This window comes from Oncorhynchus kisutch, linkage group LG14, assembly GCF_002021735.2.
Source record: "Oncorhynchus kisutch isolate 150728-3 linkage group LG14, Okis_V2, whole genome shotgun sequence".
NCBI lineage: Eukaryota > Metazoa > Chordata > Actinopteri > Salmoniformes > Salmonidae > Oncorhynchus > Oncorhynchus kisutch.
Genome location: NC_034187.2, coordinates 21,821,232 through 21,841,765, shown reverse-complemented (window position 1 = coordinate 21,841,765; position 20,534 = coordinate 21,821,232). Strand labels below are relative to the sequence as shown.

Below are 20,534 nucleotides of genomic sequence, written 5' to 3'. Positions count from 1 at the left end.
GAAGAGCTGGTGTTTCTGGAAAAAGTGGTAAAGATGTGTAGAGTAGACTTACCTGCTCGATTTGACTGGTCAATCATGGGCTGTACTATTCTTCTCCTGGCATTAATGAACCTGGGAGAGAAGAGAGAAGAAAAGAGAAAAACACTTTCAATCACACAGCATTCACCAACAGGAGAGTTCATCGGAAACCGCAGCACAACAACACAGTTTTGCATGACTTAGTAACAACATTAGCCACTGGCTCTTGGAGAGCCAATCAAGACAGATACAGCAACAACAAAAGGGTGATTGTGAGCAGACTTGGAAACCCAACAAGGTTTTCTTTTAATGCCCCTTATGATCTATTTCCCTTGTTTAATAAAGCTTTTGATTACATGTGGTTGCTATGGAGACCGGGAAAGCATTCCACAGGCATTAAGTGTGTGCTATGGTGAAGCAGCCATGCCACTGAGAAACTAGACCACGCAGTAGGCTATGTCACAACTCTCTCTCACACACATGCACTCACGCACACACATTAACACACACGCGCACCCTATAAACATGTTATTCCTCGCGTGTTATCACTCATTAGAAATTCAAAATAATATACGTTCGCAAGGGGCAACATACAAATGGTTCGCTTCATTTGCCCCCCCCCCCCAACTCTCTCTCTCTCTCTCTCTCTCTCTTTTCATTGCGGGGGGTTGTGCTCCCCGTCCAGCTGTCTATAAATGAGGACCAGACATGGCCACTCGGCTCTTTCACAAGGTATTGTTATGTCAGCAAGCCCATCAATTAGGCTGTGTGAAGTTTTATCACCGCCACAGCGGTGAATAAGTGCAGTTCCACAAAGCCTTCCCTGTGCAGTCCTCCCCGACTCTCCTCTCTGCTCCCGCCACTTTCCACTGTAAAGACCAAGGGGTCATCTGAAGGTGACTGCCAGCCAGGGGCAACCTCTTAAAGTCCCAAATGGGACGCAGTGACCCAGGGCTGTGTCAAAGCCAAGCTGGCTTCACTACCCCAGACTGGGCCAGCTTTACCTATACTGGTCATCTCCATCTAGGCTGTATCACAACTGGCCGTGATTGGGAGTTCCATAGGGCAGCGCACAGTTGGCCCACAGTTGGCCCAATTATTTGCCTAGTTAAATAAAGGTTAAATAAAAAAATAAAAAATTGTGAGCTCTAGTACCTCCCTATCTCTATCTCTCTCTCTCTCTCATACTAAGAAGTCAGAGAGGAGTGAGCTCGCTAGTGCTAAAGGTACCCACATGTGGTTGATATTAGAGGAAGGTTTCAAATCATCATGGGGTGATTCCAGCATGGAGCCCCTTTTCAAAGAATAAAAAAGAGAGAAAGGTAACTTTTTTGGAACATGGAGAGGGAAATGGAGATGGAAAAAAGGGAAGGTTCTGGAACCAATTTGAGTTCCTAATCCCCCATGAACCCCTGATACCTGCCTTTACCTTCACCTATTAACGTAAACGGCCGTAATCTGCCCGCTCAAAGTGACATTGGTAAATGGACAAAACGCACGGTTGGGAAAAGAGATGGAGGCAAGCTTATTTGCGAGGGTGCACCCAGAGGGCAGATAGGCTGTACTGCTGGCCCCAGACAGAGGAATGACAGACTAACGCCTACATGGGAAAAGAGAGAGGAAAAGTTAGGCAGATCATATCAATGTTGATTTGGGACTGTGGTGTGTGATCTAGTGAAGAGAGGTTTTGTTTTTGGACCTATCGTAAATACCAGTTTAAACTGTCTGTGGCTCACACACAACACTCCTTCCGTGGCCTCCAACTGCTCTTAAACGCTAGTAAAACCAAATGCATGCTTTTCAACCGTTCGCTGCCTGCACCCGCACGCCCGACTAGCATCACCACCCTGGATGGTTCCGACCTAGAATATGTGGACATCTATAAGTACCTAGGTGTCTGGCTAGACTGTAAACTCTCCTTCCAGACTCATATCAAACATCTCCAATCCAAAATCAAATCTAGAATTGGCTTTCTATTTCGCAACAAAGCCTCCTTCACTCACGCCGCCAAACTTACCCTAGTAAAATTGACTATCCTACCGATCCTCGACTTCGGCGATGTCATCTACAAAATGGCTTCCAATACTCTACTCAGCAAACTGGATGCAGTTTATCACAGTGCCATCCGCTTTGTTACTAAAGCACCTTATACCACTGCGACCTGTATGCTCTAGTCGGCTGGCCCTCGCTACATATTCGTCGCCAGACCCACTGGCTCCAGGTCATCTACAAGTCCATGCTAGGTAAAACTCCGCCTTATCTCAGTTCACTGGTCACGATGGCAACACCCACCCGTAGCAGGTGTATCTCACTGATCATCCCTAAAGCCAACACCTCATTTGGCAGCCTTTCCTTCCAGTTCTCTGCTGCCTGTGACTGGAACGAATTGCAAAAATCGTTGAAGACTTTGGAGACTTTTATCTCCCTCACCAACTTTAAACATCTGCTATCTGAGCAGCTAACCGATCGCTGCAGCTGTACATAGTATATAGTATATAGACTCCCCCTTTTTTTTCTACTGTGTTATTGACTTGTTAATTGTTTACTCCATGTGTAACTCTGTGTTGCTGTCTGTTCACACTGCTATGCTTTATCTTGGCCAGGTCGCAGTTGTAAATGAGAACTTGTTCTCAACTAGCCTACCTGGTTAAATAAAGGTTAAATAAATAAAAAATAAAAAATAAATATTAAAATTAAAATAAACACACTAAGAGTTAGAGGGATATAAAAGAGCATCTTTGGCTGTCCATCGTCTACCTTTACTGTCAGAAGTGTCACTACACCTGCAGTACTTTGGAAAGAGTCAGGCTTCCAGCATCTACACCAGGTGAGTAAGTAAACAAAGCAGAAATTCCTGCTATCGCGCTCGCTCTGGGCAGGCTCACAGAGCAAGGCTCACACAGAGCAAGGCTCTCACAGATCAAGGCCCACAGAGCAAGGCCCACAGAGCAAGGCCCACAGAGCAAGGCCCACAGAGCAAGGCCCACAGAGCAAGGCTCACAGAGCAAGGCTCACAGATCAAGGCCCACAGATCAAGGCCCACAGAGCAAGGCTCACAGATCAAGGCCCACAGATCAAGGCCCACAGAGCAAGGCTCACACAGAGCAAGGCTCATAGATCAAGGCCCATAGAACAAGGCCCACAGAAAAAGGCCTGCCAAAAATATATGTCCTGCTCTCTCTTTTTTTCTTTCTCCCAAGATGGCACACATGGTTTGGAAATTATAACCATGTGGATTCTTACCTATTCTGGGACATAACCATAAGCACTTAATATCAGGAATGTTTCTTGCAGGTGCTAAATATTCCCATCCTGGATCAGTGACAGGAAGACAGAGCCCCAGGAATAACAAAGTGCACATGGAACAGCGTGTTTGAGTTACTGATCTATTTAGAACACGTTTTGATCTTATCCAACTAAACGGTTGCTCATTTGTACTTCTTATGAAAGGTATTGCATAGCTATACACAAAACTATTTTCCTATCTGGTTGCTGTCTACACTCAACTGTTATGCTACTCCAACATGGTCATTTGAGTAGGGAAAACAGTTCTTCACAGCAGCATGCACAAACATACACTCAGTATGCATACACAAACATACACCCCCCCCCGTTCATGAAAATGGTTAGCTCCTACAGACAGTGAGTCACGTGGCCGTGGCTTGCTATATAGCAGGCAGACAGGCATCGAGGCATTCAGTTACTTCAATTGAACGATAGAACCGGCTAAACGATTGTCGTTTTACCCATTCCCGTCGGTGCCTGGCGCACCGGTTCCAGTACCTCAGAAACGGTGTCTAGTGTTTGCCGAGAACGGTGCAACAATCATAGGTCCCTCGATACCAATTGAGTAACGTTTGAATGTAACAGCGTATCTGAGAATAGAATCCAAGACCCAAAGAATTCAGGCAGGTCTGGAGGCAAAGGCTGGGTCCGACTCGGTACTAAATGGGTGTACCTTAAAACTGGCAACTGAGTGCATATAGATTTTCTATTACTTTCCGTCAGGGCCGCTGCCAAGATTGACCCCCCCCCCCCCTCCCCACACACAAACACACACATGGTTCTGTTTTTATTCTCTGAACAAGTGGCCAAAGTAAGGCGGTTGGTAGGGGCAGCGGGGAGGGAGGGGGTTGCTGACCGACCGAAGACCCAGAGCACCTTTTATCAGGTTGAGTAAAGCCAATTGAGATTATCAGAGCCAGCCCTGATAACACTGTTTTCTCTCCTCTTATGAGCTGCTAATGGTGTGTGCTTCAAACAACACCAGCAGGAATTCTCCGGAGATGGAGGGAGGAGTGAAGGGATGGATGGCAGGCAGGGAGGGAGGGAGGAGTGAAGGGATGGATGGTAGGCAGGGAGGGAGGGAGGAGTGAAGGGATGGATGGTAGGCAGGGAGGGAGGGAGGAGTGAAGGGATGGATGGTAGGCAGGGAGGGAGGGAGGAGTGAAGGGATGGATGGCAGGCAGGGAGGGAGGGAGGAGTGAAGGGATGGATGGCAGGCAGGGAGGGAGGGAGGAGTGAAGGGATGGATGGTAGGCAGGGAGGGAGGGAAGCGTGAAGGGATGGATGGCAGGCAGGCAGGAAGGGATGGAGGGAGGAGGGAAGGGATGGATGGCAGGCAGGGAGGGAGGAGTGAAGGGATGGATGGTAGGCAGGGAGGGAGGAGTGAAGGGATGGATGGCAGGCAGGGAGGGAGGGAGGGAGGAGTGAAGGGATGGATGGTAGGCAGGCGGGGATGGAGGGAGGAGTGAAGGGATGGATGGTAGGCAGGGATGGAGGGAGAAGGGAAGGGATGGATGGCAGGCAGGGAGGGAAGGAGAGGGAGGGAAGGGATGGATGGCAGGCAGGGATGAGGGAGGAGGGACAGGAGGGACAGGAGGGATGGATGGATGGATGGATGGATGGATGGATGGATGGATGGATGGATGGATGGATAGATGGATGGATGGATGGCAGGCAGGCAGGGATGGATGGATGGAGGAGTGAAGCGATGGATGGATGGCATTGATGGAGGGAGGAGGGAAGGGATGGATGGCAGGCAGGCAGGCAGGGATGAAGGGATGTGTCCATGTGTGGAAGGGGGGGCGACTACACTCCCAAACCTTCGAACACACACACATCCACAGAATAGATACAACCACAGAACAGACACATCCACAGAATAGACACATCCACAGAATAGACACAGACACAGAATAGACACATCCACAGAATAGACACATCCACAGAATAGACACATCCACAGAATAGACACAACCACAGAATAGACTCATCCACAGAATAGACACATCCACAGAATAGACTCAACCACAGAATAGACTCATCCACAGAATAGATACAACCACAGAATAGACTCATCCACACAATAGACACAACCACAGAATAGACACATTCACAGAATAGACATGACCACACTCCAACCATGTTTTAGTATTTACATCTGATGGTTTCCCTTATGTCCTTACACTGCACGGCGTTACGATTCACGCACCCGCACACACACACACACACACACACACGCACGCACGCACGCACGCACACATGCACACACAGCGACTCTCAGCATGGGAACTCCATGCTGTTTTCAAACAAATAATTAAAGCAAGGTTACGGGGTCTTGGGGAGGTCATTTCTGTGGATACCGCTAAGAATGTGTACTTTACAGAGAGAGCGAGAGAGAGAGAGAGAGAGAGAGAGAGAGAGAGAGAGAGAGAGAGAGAGAGAGAGAGAGAGAGAGAGAGAGAGAGAGAGAGAGAGAGGGAGGGAGGGAGGGAGAGAGAGAGAGAGAGAGAGAGAGAGAGAGAGAGAGAGAGAGAGAGAGAGAGAGGGAGAGAGAGAGAGCTGTCCCCAGAGGACTAAACAACCTGCAGTTGTTGCTGCAGTTGTTGCTACAGTATGTGGAAGGGAGTGTTCCACAGGCTAACAGTAGAGCATTGGAGGGTGCATTGAACTTGGTGGGGCTGCGTGTGTATGAGAGCGAGAGAGAGAGAGAGAGAGAGAGAGAGAGAGAGACTGTTTAATGTGCACCCTGCTTTACTAATCCACTCAGAGACCCAAAATAGTATAAAAAAGTTTCCAATCACTTCTAATTCGTACGGAAAACTCTTCTGTGTGTGTATGTGTGTGTACTTGTTCATGCCCGTATTCAGCATGTGTGTACGTGTGTATGTGCATGGCTGTGAATGTAGCCTACTGTACACAGGGAAGTGCAAATGGGACTCCACTCACAGATACAGTACTTCACCCAGCACATTTAAATCCACCAGGGACACACTGTGTCTATGTACAAACTCTCTGTCTGCCACAGGGCCAAGAGTGTATCACTTTCAAAACAAGTCCTATAGAGACATGGATTTACTGCAGCTCTGGGTGTTTTTCTATATGGGGCCTTCGCAGCATAACACAATAACAGCAACAATATGAGTAATGGAGTCCAGACAGCATGAGGCCACTTGACCCTGGCTGTCCACTGAGCTGGATCAACACACGATCCCCAGCCACTAATATCAGCTCACTCAAACAGTGGGGAGCGCCACTGCAAAGCAACCGTTTAGGTATTAAATACCCCAGCTAGCATGTTAGCACGCTATGCTACGCTAACACCAGACCAGAGACAGTGCGTGTGTGCAAGGAAGGGGATTCCAGTTCCATAATAATGACTGATGTCCTGTGTGAGAGAGAGACAGAGAGAGAAGTTGCCCTTCAGAAGACCTTAGCCTTGGTGTTCTATTTCATCCTGTGATAATGTCACATGCTGTTTCTTCCCAGAGAAATAAAGGGCTCTCAGAGAGAAGGGAATGGAGGAATGGTGACTTTGCATTTGCATCACAACAAACCAGTCCAGCTGTTGAATCTCTGGGGCTTTCCTCTCCTCTCCTTTTCTCTTTTTGTTCTTCTTCCCCTCCCTTTTTCCTCCTCTCAATCTGTCAGAAATGACTTGTTTCTGGTTAACTGAATCGCGGCCACACCTGGTAACTTGCTCCTGTTGTCAGCATTCCTTTCCGGAGAAATCCTCATGCCTAACTCTCCAGCCCTGGAGCGCAGCCAAGAGAGAGACAGAGAAAGAAAGAAAGAGAGAGAGAGACTCACAGAGCCAACGGGCCAATCATGGGGAGATCTGAGGGAGCCCAGCCAATCGGGAGCGGGGTCACTTGTTTGATGAGTTTGTGGTGAAAGAGAGACAAGGAGTAAGTGAGAGAGAGACGAGAGAGAGACGAAAGAGAGAGAGAGTGAGAGCGAGAGAGAGAGAGATTCACTTTGTATGTTGTCTACCTCACTTGCTTTGGCAATGTTAACACATGTTTCCCATGCCAATAAAGCCCTTGAATTGAATTGAATTGAATTGAATTGAATTGAATTGAATTGAATTGAGAGGGAGAGAGACGAAAGAGAGAGAGAGTGAGAGCGAGAGAGAGAGAGAGAGAGAGAGAGAGAGAGAGAGAGAGAGAGAGAGAGACGAAAGAGAGAGAGAGAGAGTGAGAGCGAGAGAGAGAGACGAAAGAGAGAGAGTGAGAGCGAGAGAGAGAGAGAGAGACGAAAAAGAGAGAGAGAGAGTGAGAGCGAGAGAGAGAGAGAGAGAGAGATGAAAGAGAGAGAGTGAGAGCGAGAGAGAGACGAAAGAGAGAGTGAGAGCGAGAGAGAGAGAGAGAGAAAACAAGACAAACTAAACATGAAGGGGTCCTTAAATGAATCGTGACACAGAAATAGTTGACGGTTTACTGCCTCCATAGCTAACCTGAACATGCACATTTGAAGCACCCATGCCAAAGTTAGGGGAGGAGTGGTTGGAGCGATTTTCCATTTGCCAGTCAAATTCCTGGGCCTCTGCTTTTCCAAGAAAGATTAGACGTGACACGATCTGAACTGGAAGAAGCTTAGATTCAATCCTCCAATCATTGTTTACCAACATCACTGTCCTCTGCTTTCTATTAGACCTCATTGCTTCCATAGTTCTGCTTTCAGAGAAAAATAAAGATTTCAAACCCTGAGTGAGTGATTGAGTCACTATTCGCTAGAATGAGAAAATGGAAGAAGAGTCTTAGTAAAAAATTTAAATAAAAAGTCTGGAGAAACAGATGATGCACTTTGACCTGGAAGTGCATGCAGATTAATTTGGGAGGATGTGTTTAATACAAAGCAAACAAGGCCTAATTATCAGGCAGTCGGCAGGGCAGCCCAGGTCCACAAGGCTGATAATCTGCTGTAGTGTAAATACAGATGGAGTCAGTCCACCTGGGCGTCCCAGACACACTGTAATAGTTTAAGCCAGCCACCAGATTGTAGCACCTATCTACGGGTTTATCATAAACTATCAAAAAGGATCCTTTCAAAAAGCTACTCCAGGAGACGAGGGGGAGGAGCGAGAAAGCTTCCTCCGGCTATTCATATCGGAGAGTTCCTCTCCTCTCTTCTTTAAGTTAAAACAGGAGTGAAGAGACATAAGCCGTGCAGCATTACATCACCCCCTTGTTTTGATTTAGTGCAGATGTGAAACGAAGCGAAGCCGGGAAAGCTTTCTTTTAGGACGTAGGAGAAGCTGCAAGGGCCCATGTTTAGGGCTGCCACTATGTTCTTCTCTCTCTCTCTCTCTCTCTCTCTCTCTCTCTCTCTCTCTCTCTCTCTCTCTCCCCCCCCTCTCTCTCTCTCAAAAGGCAATAGCTTCACCTTTAATTTTCCATATACATCCACTGACTGGTTTTCTCTCCTTATTTTCTATAACTTTTAACTGATTTACTTTTGTAACATTCATCTCTACGAAATATGGGCAGAATTAGCATTTCTCTGTCACTGTCTCTCAGCCATTTGTCTCTCTCTCCAACCAGTGGTATGCAGCTAGAAGTCATTAAGAGTGGAGTGGAAAATCAGACAAAGAATTATATATTTGTTTTGCAAACTAACACGATTTAACGAGCAGCTAATTAAAATAAATCAATAGCACTGCGGCACTCTCTCTCTCCCTCATTCTTGATCTTTCCCTCGTTCTAGTTCTCTCTCTACCTCATTCTCTCCCCCCCTCTCTCTCCCTCATTCTCGATCTTTCCCTCGTTCTAGTTCTCTCTCTCTCTACCTCATTCTCTCCCCCCCCCCTCTCTCTCTTTCTCTGTGGTGCAGAAGTGGGGTTACTGACTGCAGTGTGAGGGAAGTGGTGCTTGACTGTTGGCGTTACCTCTGATATAACTCCATATCAGCTCTTTCTACCTGTATTATCATGTGTCAATAATAAGCCATCAGATGATCTATATCAGGCTTATGGGTGAGGAACGTCACCCTCTACCAAATACAATGCATTTGGAAAGTATTCAGACCTCTGAACTTTTTGCAGATTTTGTTACATTACAGCCTTATTCTAAAATTGATTAAATCAATTGTTTTCCTCATGAATCTACACACAATACCCCATAATGACAAAACGAAAACAGAAATACCATATTTACACAAGTATACAGACCCTTTGCTATGAGACTAGAAATTGAGCATCAGGTGCATCCTGTTTCCTTGAGATGTTTCTACAACTTGATTGGATTCCACCTGTGGTAAAATATATTGATTGCACACCTGTCTATATAAGGTCCCACAGTTGACAGTGCACGTTAACCAAAAACCAAGCCATGAGGTCAAATGAATTGTCAGTCAAGCTCCAAGACTCTTCCTAGAGTTGGCCGCCAGGCCATACTGAGCAATCTGTGGAGAAGGGCCTTTGTCAGGGAGGTGACCAAGAACCTGATGGTCACTCTGCAAGAGCTCCAGAGTTCTTCTGTGGAGATGGGAGAACCTTCCAGAAGGACAACTATTTCTGCAGCAGTCCACCAATCAGGCCTTATGGTAGAGTGGCCCGACGGAAGCCACTCCTCAGTAAAAGGCACATGACAGCCAGGTTGGAGTTTGCCAAAAGGCACCTAAAGGACTCTCAGACCATGAGAAGGAAGATTCACTGGTCTGATGAAACCAATATTGAACATTTGTCTGGAGGAAACCTGGCACCATTCCTATGGTGAAGCATGGTGGTGGCAACATCATGCTGTGGGGACGTTTTCACCAGCAGGAATGGGAGACTAGTCAGGATCAAGGGGAAGATGAACGCGGAAAAGTACAGAGAGATCCTTGATGAAAACCTGCCCCACAGCACTCAGGACCTCAGACTGGGGTGAAGGTTCACCTTCCAACAGGACAACGTCCCTAAGCACACAGACAATGCAGTATTCGCTTCGGGCAGTGAGACCAATATGTCTTACTCTATACACAAAGACACCCTCACAACTCAACATCCCTCAAAATGACTCAACTGTCCACTTTAGGGAAGTTACCCCTGGGCCCTCCTCCCTGTGGGGTGAGGCAGGTGGTAGTGGGGCTGACCCCTGTGGTAGGTCCGGCCTCAACTGCTGACTGTCTGTCAAAACCACCTCCTGTGGCCAATGGCTGGGGCCACAGGGCCAGGAAGCTCAAGGTTGTCTCTACTTTGATCCGGATAACAGCAGTAGCTGCTGCTCCTCACACAGCCACGACTTTGTTCCTCCATTACTCCTCTCTTCTCCCTACTCTGTCTCGCCCCTTGGCACAAAACCCACGTTAACCACTGGAAATACAGAGAAAAGTTGGGAAAGAAAATAAAGCAAAAACACGAGGGGGAAATAGAGGGGGGAAATAGAGGGGGGAAATAGAGAGGGGAAATAGAGGGGGGAAATAGAGGGGGGAAATAGAGAGGGGAAATAGAGAGGGGAAATAGAGGGGGGAATAGAGGGGGGAAATAGAGGGGGGAAATAGAGAGGGGAAATAGAGAGGGGAAATAGAGGGAGGAAATAGAGGGGGGAAATAGAGGGGGGAAATAGAGAGGGGAAATAGAGGGGGGAAATAGAGGGGGGAAATAGAGGGGGGAAATAGAGGGGGGAAATAGAGAGGGGAAATAGAGGGGGGAAATAGAGAGGGGAAATAGAGGGGGGAAATAGAGAGGGGAAATAGAGGGGGGAAATAGAGAGGGGAAATAGAGAGGGGAAATAGAGAGGGGAAATAGAGAGGGGAAATAGAGGGGGGAAATAGAGAGGGGAAATAGAGAGGGGAAATAGAGAGGGGAAATAGAGAGGGGAAATAGAGGTGGGAAATAGAGGGGGGAAATAGAGAGGGGAAATAGAGAGGGGAAATAGAGAGGGGAAATAGAGGGGGGAAATAGAGAGGGGAAATAGAGGGGGGAAATAGAGGGGGGAAATAGAGATGGGGAAATAGAGGGGGGAAATAGAGAGGGGAAATAGAGGGGGAAATAGAGGGGGGAAATAGAGAGGGGAAATAGAGGGGGGAAATAGAGAGGGGAAATAGAGGGGGGAAATAGAGGGGGGAAATAGAGGGGGGAAATAGAGAGGGGAAATAGAGAGGGGAAATAGCGGGGGGAAATAGAGGGGGGAAATAGAGAGGGGAAATAGAGGGGGGAAATAGAGGGGGGAAATAGAGAGGGGAAATAGAGGGGGGAAATAGAGGGGGAAAATAGAGGGGGGAAATAGAGAGGGGAAATAGAGAGGGGAAATAGAGAGGGTAAATAGAGGGGGGAAATAGAGAGGGGAAATAGAGGGGGGAAATAGAGAGGGGAAATAGAGAGGGGAAATAGAGAGGGGAAATAGAGAGGGGAAATAGAGAGGGGAAATAGAGGGGGGAAATAGAGGGGGGAAATAGAGAGGGGAAATAGAGAGGGTAAATAGAGGGGGGAAATAGAGGGGGGAAATAGAGAGGGGAAATAGAGAGGGGAAATAGAGAGGGGAAATAGAGGGGGGAAATAGAGGGGGGAAATAGAGAGGGGAAATAGAGGGGGGAAATAGAGGGGGGAAATAGAGAGGGGAAATAGAGAGGGGAAATAGAGGGGGGAAATAGAGGGGGGAAATAGAGAGGGGAAATAGAGGGGGGAAATAGAGGGGGGAAATAGAGGGGGGAAATAGAGGGGGGAAATAGAGAGGGGAAATAGAGGGGGGAAATAGAGGGGGGAAATAGAGGGGGGAACTAGAGGGGGGAAATAGAGGGGGGAAATAGAGGGGGGAAAAAGGAAAAAAAACTCTCCAGTTTCTCTTCCCCGCAACATCAACAAGCTCTGACAACTGCAACAGGGTTTTTTCCGGCAGGGCTCTCAGGCATCTCCTTTTGACGCTTCGCCCTGCCCTTCTTTTTTTAGTTATTGTTCAAATCCAAATGGAATGGACCACGGCCAATCCTGCCCCGGGCATCAACACACCTGTATGAAAGAGGCCTTTTGTAGCAACCCGGCAACCCTGCTAACCTGCACCTAGCTCTACCAGTTTTTAGGCTGTTAAGGAGGGGGAAGAATGCACGCCGCTGTCTCTCTCTCCTTCTATCTCTCTTTCTTTCTCTCTCTTCGCTCAGAAGGCACCCTAATCACTCCCCTTATTAATCCCCTTTCTTCTCCAGGCAGTCACCTTTGCTCTGGAATGTTTTTACTAGTGCAATTATTGTTGATTATCACCAGCAGAGGAGGGACTAGCGAGAGGAGTTGGTCTACATCCTCTTGTTAGCACTCAGTCTCTATCCTCCTCTGGATTTCTCTTATTAACATGCATAGGTGCACTAAAGGTATTCCTACCCCTGTCTGGGCAAACTGAGGCTCAGGGGGAACAACAGCTGTGTTTTTCCTTGTTTGAAGTGGAGTTAAAAACATCCAGCACATGTCAATATTAGCCTCTGTCAAGGATCTCTGGCGCGGGCCATGTGACAGAGGTCTTCAGCGCTGGAAGGTAACTCTTCACTCCTCAAACGCCAGCCTCTCACCTTTAGGGTTGGCCAGGGTTCTCCGTTTCATGCTGGGCCAGCATGAAATACCACAGGCACACGCTGGCAATATACATACACACACAGACACACACTGCCTCAAACACGTAGGAAAAGAACACATCCAAACAGAGAGAGATAAGTACACACATACTGGCACATGGTTAGGCTTCTTTTTCTAGATGTGTCTCAGTGTATGGGTGTGTTTCCTCCAGCCCATATGTTGAGTTGCCTCCCTCCCCTCTCCTTTTTTCCTAAAAAGCACCAGTGCAGGTCAGAACCCTCAGAGCACCTGGGGCCAGTCAACTGGTCTCTGTCATTTAATTCCAGCCCAGCGACCAGGGTAAGACTCCACAAAACGTCTCAATTATCTGCCTTTTATTGACTCCACAGAGAGATAGAAAAAGGGAGAGAGTCTATGAGAGAGTCTACTATGGCCCACGCACGCACGCACACACACACACACACACACTAGACCCAGCCTCCTTAAAGGAGTGTTCGCGAGGTCGCCCACCCGCCCCCCATTCTCTGTGCTCTACAGAGATCCTCCCCTGCCCCTGCCATGCCGCTCCTGCTTTCCCTTTTCCCCACAATGCCCAGAGTGCTGGGGCCCTTTGTGTGTCTCCGTGGGGAGTTCAGGTATAATCTCTGTTTTCGACGCCGCCCTCACCTCTAGTCGTGGGGCGCTATCGCACAAATATGGGCCTTTTTTTCTTTCTCTCATCTGCCGCTCTTCTCTCCTTCCTTTCACTCTGTCCCTTTCACTTTTTCTCTCTGTCCTCAGTAATTGAGAGAAAGAGATTGCGCAACTCTCAACTCCCTCTCGCCCCCTTACTGTCAGATATGAAACGGGGCAACTTTGTAGATTACCAGGGGAAACATGACGGAGGCGTGAGATTTTTAACAAAATGTAATGTCAATTTAATGCATAGTCTAGGCAACACAAGTGTCTGCGGCATGCCAGCCAGAAAGGAAATAAGGCCAATCTATTTGCTTTGCTTCATATCAAACGTCTATTCCCCCTCTCTGGGTTATGAGACTACAATAGGCTCTCAGCTCAGCTCCGGCTGCTCCTAGAAGAGGGGGCCTGCAGAGAGGCTTCAACCCTGTGTGTTCTCCTTAAGCAACACACACACACGTACTCACACCCACACACACATAAACACGAAAGCGTGCACACACACACACACACATTAATTTGCATGTGGAAGAGACAGAAACACAGAGCCAGTGGGAGGCTAGAAGGGTGCCCCCATTAAAAAATGTTCTTTCTCCCTCTCGTTTTTTTCTCACACTCCCTTACTAGTAACCATGACTTTACGGCAGTGAAAATGCACAGCAGTTTGAGCAATTAAGGAGTGACACCTAAATCTGTCTGGGAGACTGCCTGGGTTCCCCAATGCCAGGACTCTGAGCTTCTGCTCCTTCTGCTCTCGTGGTGTTAAAGAAGTATCGGGAGTGATTAAAAACGTGTGTGAGACACAAGTAGGGAATGAGTCTGTGTGTAGTTTTTTGTCTGTGTTTGTGACTGTGAAAGCCATCAGTCAAATATTGCAGGGCCTCTGACTCTCTTAAATAATGAATTGAACCCTCAATCACGAGAAACACACACGCAGACGGACACTTTATTTTATTTATTTCACCTTTATTTAACCAGGTAGGCTAGTTGAGAACAAGTTCTCATTTGCAACTGCGACCTGGCCAAGATAAAGCATAGCAGTGTGAGCAGACAACAAAGAGTTACACATGGAGTAAACAATTAACAAGTCAATAACACAGTAGAAACCAAAGGGGGAGTCTATATACAATGTGTGCAAAAGGCATGAGGAGGTAGGCAAATAATTACAATTTTGCAGATTAACACTGGAGTGATGAATGATCAGATGGTCATGTACAGGTAGAGATATTGGTGTGCAAAAGAGCAGAAAAGTAAATAAATAAAAACAGTATGGGGATGAGGTAGGTGAAAAAGGGTGGGCTATTTACCAATAGACTATGTACAGCTGCAGCGATCGGTTAGCTGCTCAGATAGCTGATGTTTGAAGTTGGTGAGGGAGATAAAAGTCTCCAACTTCAGCGATTTTTGCAATTCGTTCCAGTCACAGGCAGCAGAGTACTGGAACGAAAGGCGGCCAAATGAGGTGTTGGCTTTAGGGATGATCAGTGAGATACACCTGCTGGAGCGCGTGCTACGGATGGGTGTTGCCATCGTGACCAGTGAGCTGAGATAAGGCGGAGCTTTACCTAGCATGGACTTGTAGATGACGGACACACTCTCAGAAAGCACCGTTTAGGGGTAGAAAGCCAGACATCAGTCCAGTGTTAGAAATAGATTTGTTGGGAAGGCTGGCAGCAGGGAGAGAGAGAGAGAGAGAGAGAGAGAGGGAGAGAGAGAGAGAGAGAGAGAGGGGATGTGAGAGGGGGAGCAGGCTTTCTGTAAAACAGAAAGGAATAATAGACAGAGAAAGAGAGGGAAGAAAGAGATTCAGATGAAGAGAGAGAGAGAGAGAGAGAGAGAGAGAGAGAGAGAGAGAGAGAGAAAGATAGGGAGAGAGAAAGAGAAAGATAAAGAGAGAGAGAGAAAGAGGGAGGGAGGGAGAGCTGTCCCCAGAGGACTAAACAACCTGCAGTTGTTGCTGCAGTTGTTGCTACAGTATGTGGAAGGGAGTGTTTCACAGGCTAACAGTGGTGCATTGGAGGGTGCTTTGAACTTGGTGGGGCTGCGTGTGTATGTGTATGTGTGGAGGGTAAAGGTGACCAGGTGTGACAGAGAGTCCCTGGGGCTGTTGTGTTAGGGAGCCAGAGCGAACAGGAGACATACAGGAGCTCCTTCTTTATCTGTCCATCTAAACCCAGTGAACCTAAGACAGTTATTCTCTCTGTGTCCAGGCCTGCTCTCTACCTCTCTCTCTCTCTCTCTCTGTCCAGGCCTGCTCTCTACCTCTCTCTCTCTCTCTGTCCAGGCCTGCTCTCTACCTCTCTCTCTCTCTCTGTCCAGGCCTGCTCTCTACCACTCTCTCTACCTCTTTCTCTCTCGCTCTCTGTGTCCAGGCCTGCTCTCTACCTCTCTACCTCTTTCTCTCTCGCTCTCTGTGTCCAGGCCTGCTCTCTAACTCTCTCTACCTCTCTCTCTCTTTCTGTCCAGGCCTGCTCTCTCTCTCTCTCTCTCTCTCTCTCTCTCTCTCTCTGTGTCCAGGCCTGCTCTCTACCTCTCTCTCTACCTCTTTCTCTCTCGCTCTCTGTGTCCAGGCCTGCTCTCTACCTCTCTCTACCTCTCTCTCTCTTTCTGTCCAGACCTGCTCTCTCTCTCTCTACCTCTCTCTCTCTCTGTGTCCAGGCCTGCTCTCTACCTCTCTCTCTACCTCTTTCTCTCTCGCTCTCTGTGTCCAGGCCTGCTCTCTACCTCTCTCTACCTCTCTCTCTCTTTCTGTCCAGGCCTGCTCTCTACCTCTCTCTACCTCTCTCTCTCTTTCTTTCCAGGCCTGCTCTCTACCTCTCTCTACCTCTCTCTCTCTTTCTTTCTAGGCCTGCTCTCTACCTCTCTCTCTACCTCTTTCTCTCTCACTCTCTGTGTCCAGGCCTGCTCTCTACCTCTCTCTACCTCTCTCTCTCTTTCTGTCCAGGCCTGATCTCTACCTCTCTCTACCTCTCTCTCTCTTTCTTTCCAGGCCTGCTCTCTACCTCTCTCTACCTCTCTCTCTCTTTCTTTCTAGGCCTGCTCTCTACCTCTCTCTCTACCTCTTTCTCTCTCGCTCTCTGTGTCCAGGCCTGCTCTCTACCTCTCTCTCTCTCTATGTCTAGGCCTGCTCTCTACCTCTCTCTCTACCTCTTTCTCTCTCGCTCTCTGTGTCCAGGCCTGCTCTCTACCTCTCTCTCTCTCTCTACCTCTTTGTCTCTCGCTCTCTCTGTCCAGGCATGCTCTCTACCTCTCTCTCTACCTCTTTCTCTCTCGCTCTCTGTGTCCAGGCAGGCTCTCTACCTCTCTCTACCTCTCTCTCTCTCTCTCTGTCCAGGCCTGCTCTCTACCTCTCTCTACCTCTCTCTCTCTTTCTGTCCAGGCCTGCTCTCTACCTCTCTCTCTACCTCTCTCTCTCTTTCTACCTTTCTCTCTCGCTACCTCTTTCTCTCTCGCTCTCTGTGTCCAGGCCTGCTCTCTACCTCTCTCTCTACCTCTTTGTCTCTCGCTCTCTCTGTCCAGGCATGCTCTCTACCTCTCTCTCTCTCTGTCCAGGCCTGCTCTCTACCTCTTTCTCTCTCGCTCTCTGTGTCCAGGCCTGCTCTCTACCTCTTTCTCTCTCGCTTTCTGTGTCCAGGCCTGCTCTCTACCTCTTTCTCTCTCGCTCTCTGTGTCCAGGCCTGCTCTCTACCTCTCGCTCTCTCTCTTTCTGTCCAGGCCTGCTCTCTACCTCTCTCTCTACCTCTTTCTCTCTCGCTCTCTGTGTCCAGGCATGCTCTCTACCTCTCTCTCTCTCTCTTTCTGTCCAGGCATGCTCTCTACCTCTCTCTCTTTCTCTTTCTGTCCAGGCATGCTCTCTACCTCTCTCTCTCTCTCTTTCTGTCCAGGCATGCTCTCTACCTCTCTCTCTCTCTCTTTCTGTCCAGACATGCTCTCTACCTCTCTCTCTCTCTCTTTCTGTCCAGGCCTGCTCTCTACCTCTCTCTCTCTCTCTCTCTTACTGTCCAGGCATGCTCTCTACCTCTCACTCTCTCTCTTTCTGTCCAGGCATGCTCTCTACCTCTCTCTCTCTCCCTTTCTGTCCAGGCCTGCTCTCTACCTCTCTCTTTCTGTCCAGGCATGCTCTCTACCTCTCTCTCTCTCTCTTTCTGTCCAGGCCCTGCTCTCTACCTCTCTCTCTCTCTCTTTCTGACCAGGCCTGCTCTCTACCTCTCTCTCTCTCATTCTGTCCAGGCCTGCTCTCTACCTCTCTCTCTCTCCCTTTCTGTCCAGGCCTGCTCTCTACCTCTCTCTCTGTGTCCAGGCATGCTCTCTACCTCTCTCTCTCTCTCTTTCTGTCCAGGCATGCTCTCTACCTCTCTCTCTCTCTCTTACTGTCCAGGCATGCTCTCTACCTCTCGCTCTCTCTCTTTCTGTCCAGGCATGCTCTCTACCTCTCTCTCTCTCCCTTTCTGTCCAGGCCTGCTCTCTACCTCTCTCTCTGTGTCCAGGCATGCTCTCTACCTCTCTCTCTCTCTCTTTCTGTCCAGGCATGCTCTCTACCTCTCTCTCTTTCTCTTACTGTCCAGGCATGCTCTCTACCTCTCGCTCTCTCTCTTTCTGTCCAGGCATGCTCTCTACCTCTCTCTCTCTCCCTTTCTGTCCAGGCCTGCTCTCTACCTCTCTCTCTCCCTTTCTGTCCAGGCCTGCTCTCTACCTCTCTCTCTCTCCCTTTCTGTCCAGGCCTGCTCTCTACCTCTCTCTCTCTCCCTTTCTGTCCAGGCCTGCTCTCTACCTCTCTCTCTCTCCCTTTCTGTCCAGGCCTGCTCTCTACCTCTCTCTTTCTGTCCAGGCATGCTCTCTACCTCTCTCTCTCTCTCTTTCTGTCCAGGCCTGCTCTCTACCTCTCTCTCTCTCCCTTTCTGTCCAGGCCTGCTCTCTACCTCTCTCTTTCTGTCCAGGCATGCTCTCTACCTCTCTCTCTCTCTCTTTCTGTCCAGGCCTGCTCTCTACCTCTCTCTCTCTCATTCTGTCCAGGCCTGCTCTCTACCTCTCTCTCTCTCTCTTTCTGTCCAGACATGCTCTCCACCTCTCACTCTCCCTCTCTCTCTCACTCTCTCTTTATCTCTCTGACCCTCTTCCTGTCTAACTCCTGGAGTGGTGTCAATTCTGAACGACCTAGTACCCCCCTACTCCACCTATCTTTCCCTCATTATCTCTCTGTATATCTCTCTCTTTCCTAGCACCATTGTAATCACATCCACAACAACCTTAATGTATTATTTATTCATGTTTTGTGCATAATGTACGGCTGGGTGCGCTATGGCTGCGAGGCAAGGTGCCTGCGATGCCAATAACCCCATCATGGAGGACCCTATAAATCAATACAGGGCTTTGTTTGTTTAAATGAGATTTACTAGAGTTCCGCTTGTTATGGATGAAGTATCAATAAAATAAGTGCCAAGCACCCCCCCCTTGATGAAGTTATCAGAGGAAGCTGGAGGTATTAAACCAGAACTATTATGCAGAGCCTGGCTTAGGGAGAGAAAGAGAGGCTCACAATGAGGCCCTTATCAGTATAATCTGGGATTTTCCCCCAGCCTTATGAATATTTATCTCCCCCATTACTACCGATGATGTTTCAATTGCACCTTGCACTGAACATGTGCAGGATGCCACATCTCCTCCTGCTTACAGTGGCTCTCAACGCGGAGAGAGACGTCGTTGTTGTCCATAGACCCAGACATCACTAGCCACTTTATCTTAGGCATGATTTGGAGGGGGGACATTAACATCAGTGTAATCTGTGTTCATTAGTAAGGTCTGGTGGGTCTGATGATGAGAAACAAAACTACTTCTCATACATTTAGTCTCTCTGCAATACTGTATGATTCACATCACTGATTCTGATCCCAGACTTGTATCAATTCCAATGCCTGTTCTATTGGTGCTTGACATTGGTAGAAAATGCTGGACTTTAGTGCTACATAACAGGCCAATATTTCAGGCCTTTCCAGCTGTAGTGTCTGAAAGCCCACGGAGAAACCATTCATCCCAACGAGCTCTAAAGGCAAATAGAAGCTCATAAATAGAGATTTGACTGTATAGACTTTACATTTTATTGGCCAGGGAACCCTCTAACCCAGGAAGGGAGGAAAAGATTGAGAGAGAGGGGATGGAGAGTGTGTGAGAGAGAGAGAGAGAGAGAGAGAGAGAGAGAAAGGGAGAGAGAGAGAGAGGTGAAGAGAAGGATGGAAAGATATAAAGAAAGTGGGAGAGGGAAGAAGAAATAGGATCGTAAAAATTAGGGACAAAGAGAGAGAGAGAGAGAGAGAGAGAGAGAGAGAGAGAGAGAGAGAGAGAGAGAGAGAGAGAGAGGAAGAGCAGGGTCACAACTCTTGCTGATATTCTAGTATGTGACATCTTCGCTTGTTTGCTGCTGCTCATTAACAAACAATACAGCTGTGAAATTGGTTTAATGACAAAGTAATAAAATTGCTATTCTGCTCACAGATGGCCCCAGGCACTGCATGATTCTGCCAGGCTTACACTGGTTGGCCGTGCGCATTCTGCTGCTTATTCATGAAAACGGCATCCTTCACTTTTTCTCTCTTCCCTCGTGCTTTCTTTTTTAAACTGTCTACCTGCAAATGAAATAAATTAACCTCCTTTTCTCCCTTGTATTCTCCATGAATTCTCTCTCATCCACTCTCTGTCACCCTTTTGCTCTCTGCTTGTGTGCGTATATCTCTCTTGCGTATATATCTCTCTAGTTCTCGCTCTTTCCATCTCTTACCCCTGAACAGAAATTACCACCTTAAAATAAAAAGGAGTCTCGCCCACGCAAAGGCAGCTCGACTTCATTTCAAACGCAGAGCCCTTGTTATTAAACAACCCACCAATAAAACCAAGCCATTGAGGAATAAAAGAGCCAAAAGGAGAAGAGAAGTACAAAGACACCCCCCTCCCCTCTCTTTCTCGCGCCCTCTCCCTCTCCCTCTCCCTCGCCCCCTCTCCCTCCCTCTCTTCCTTCCTTGCCTGGCTTCTCCTAGCACGGTGCCTTGTTCTGACATTTCTACAGCTCTCTGGAAAGGATAGA

At 48.1% G+C, this 20,534-nt stretch overlaps 1 protein-coding gene across 3 annotated transcripts in view; it reads right to left on the bottom strand.

The window, feature by feature from the left end:
* LOC109904182 (homeobox protein Meis2) overlaps positions 1-20,534 on the bottom strand; it is a 130,104-nt gene that overhangs the window by 8,383 nt on the left and 101,187 nt on the right. For all 3 annotated transcript variants that reach the window (XM_031788021.1, XM_031788020.1, XM_031788022.1), the window contains exon 10: positions 53-111. In XM_031788021.1, the coding sequence (XP_031643881.1) occupies positions 53-111 (59 nt within the window). The remainder of the gene's footprint in view (positions 1-52; positions 112-20,534) is intronic.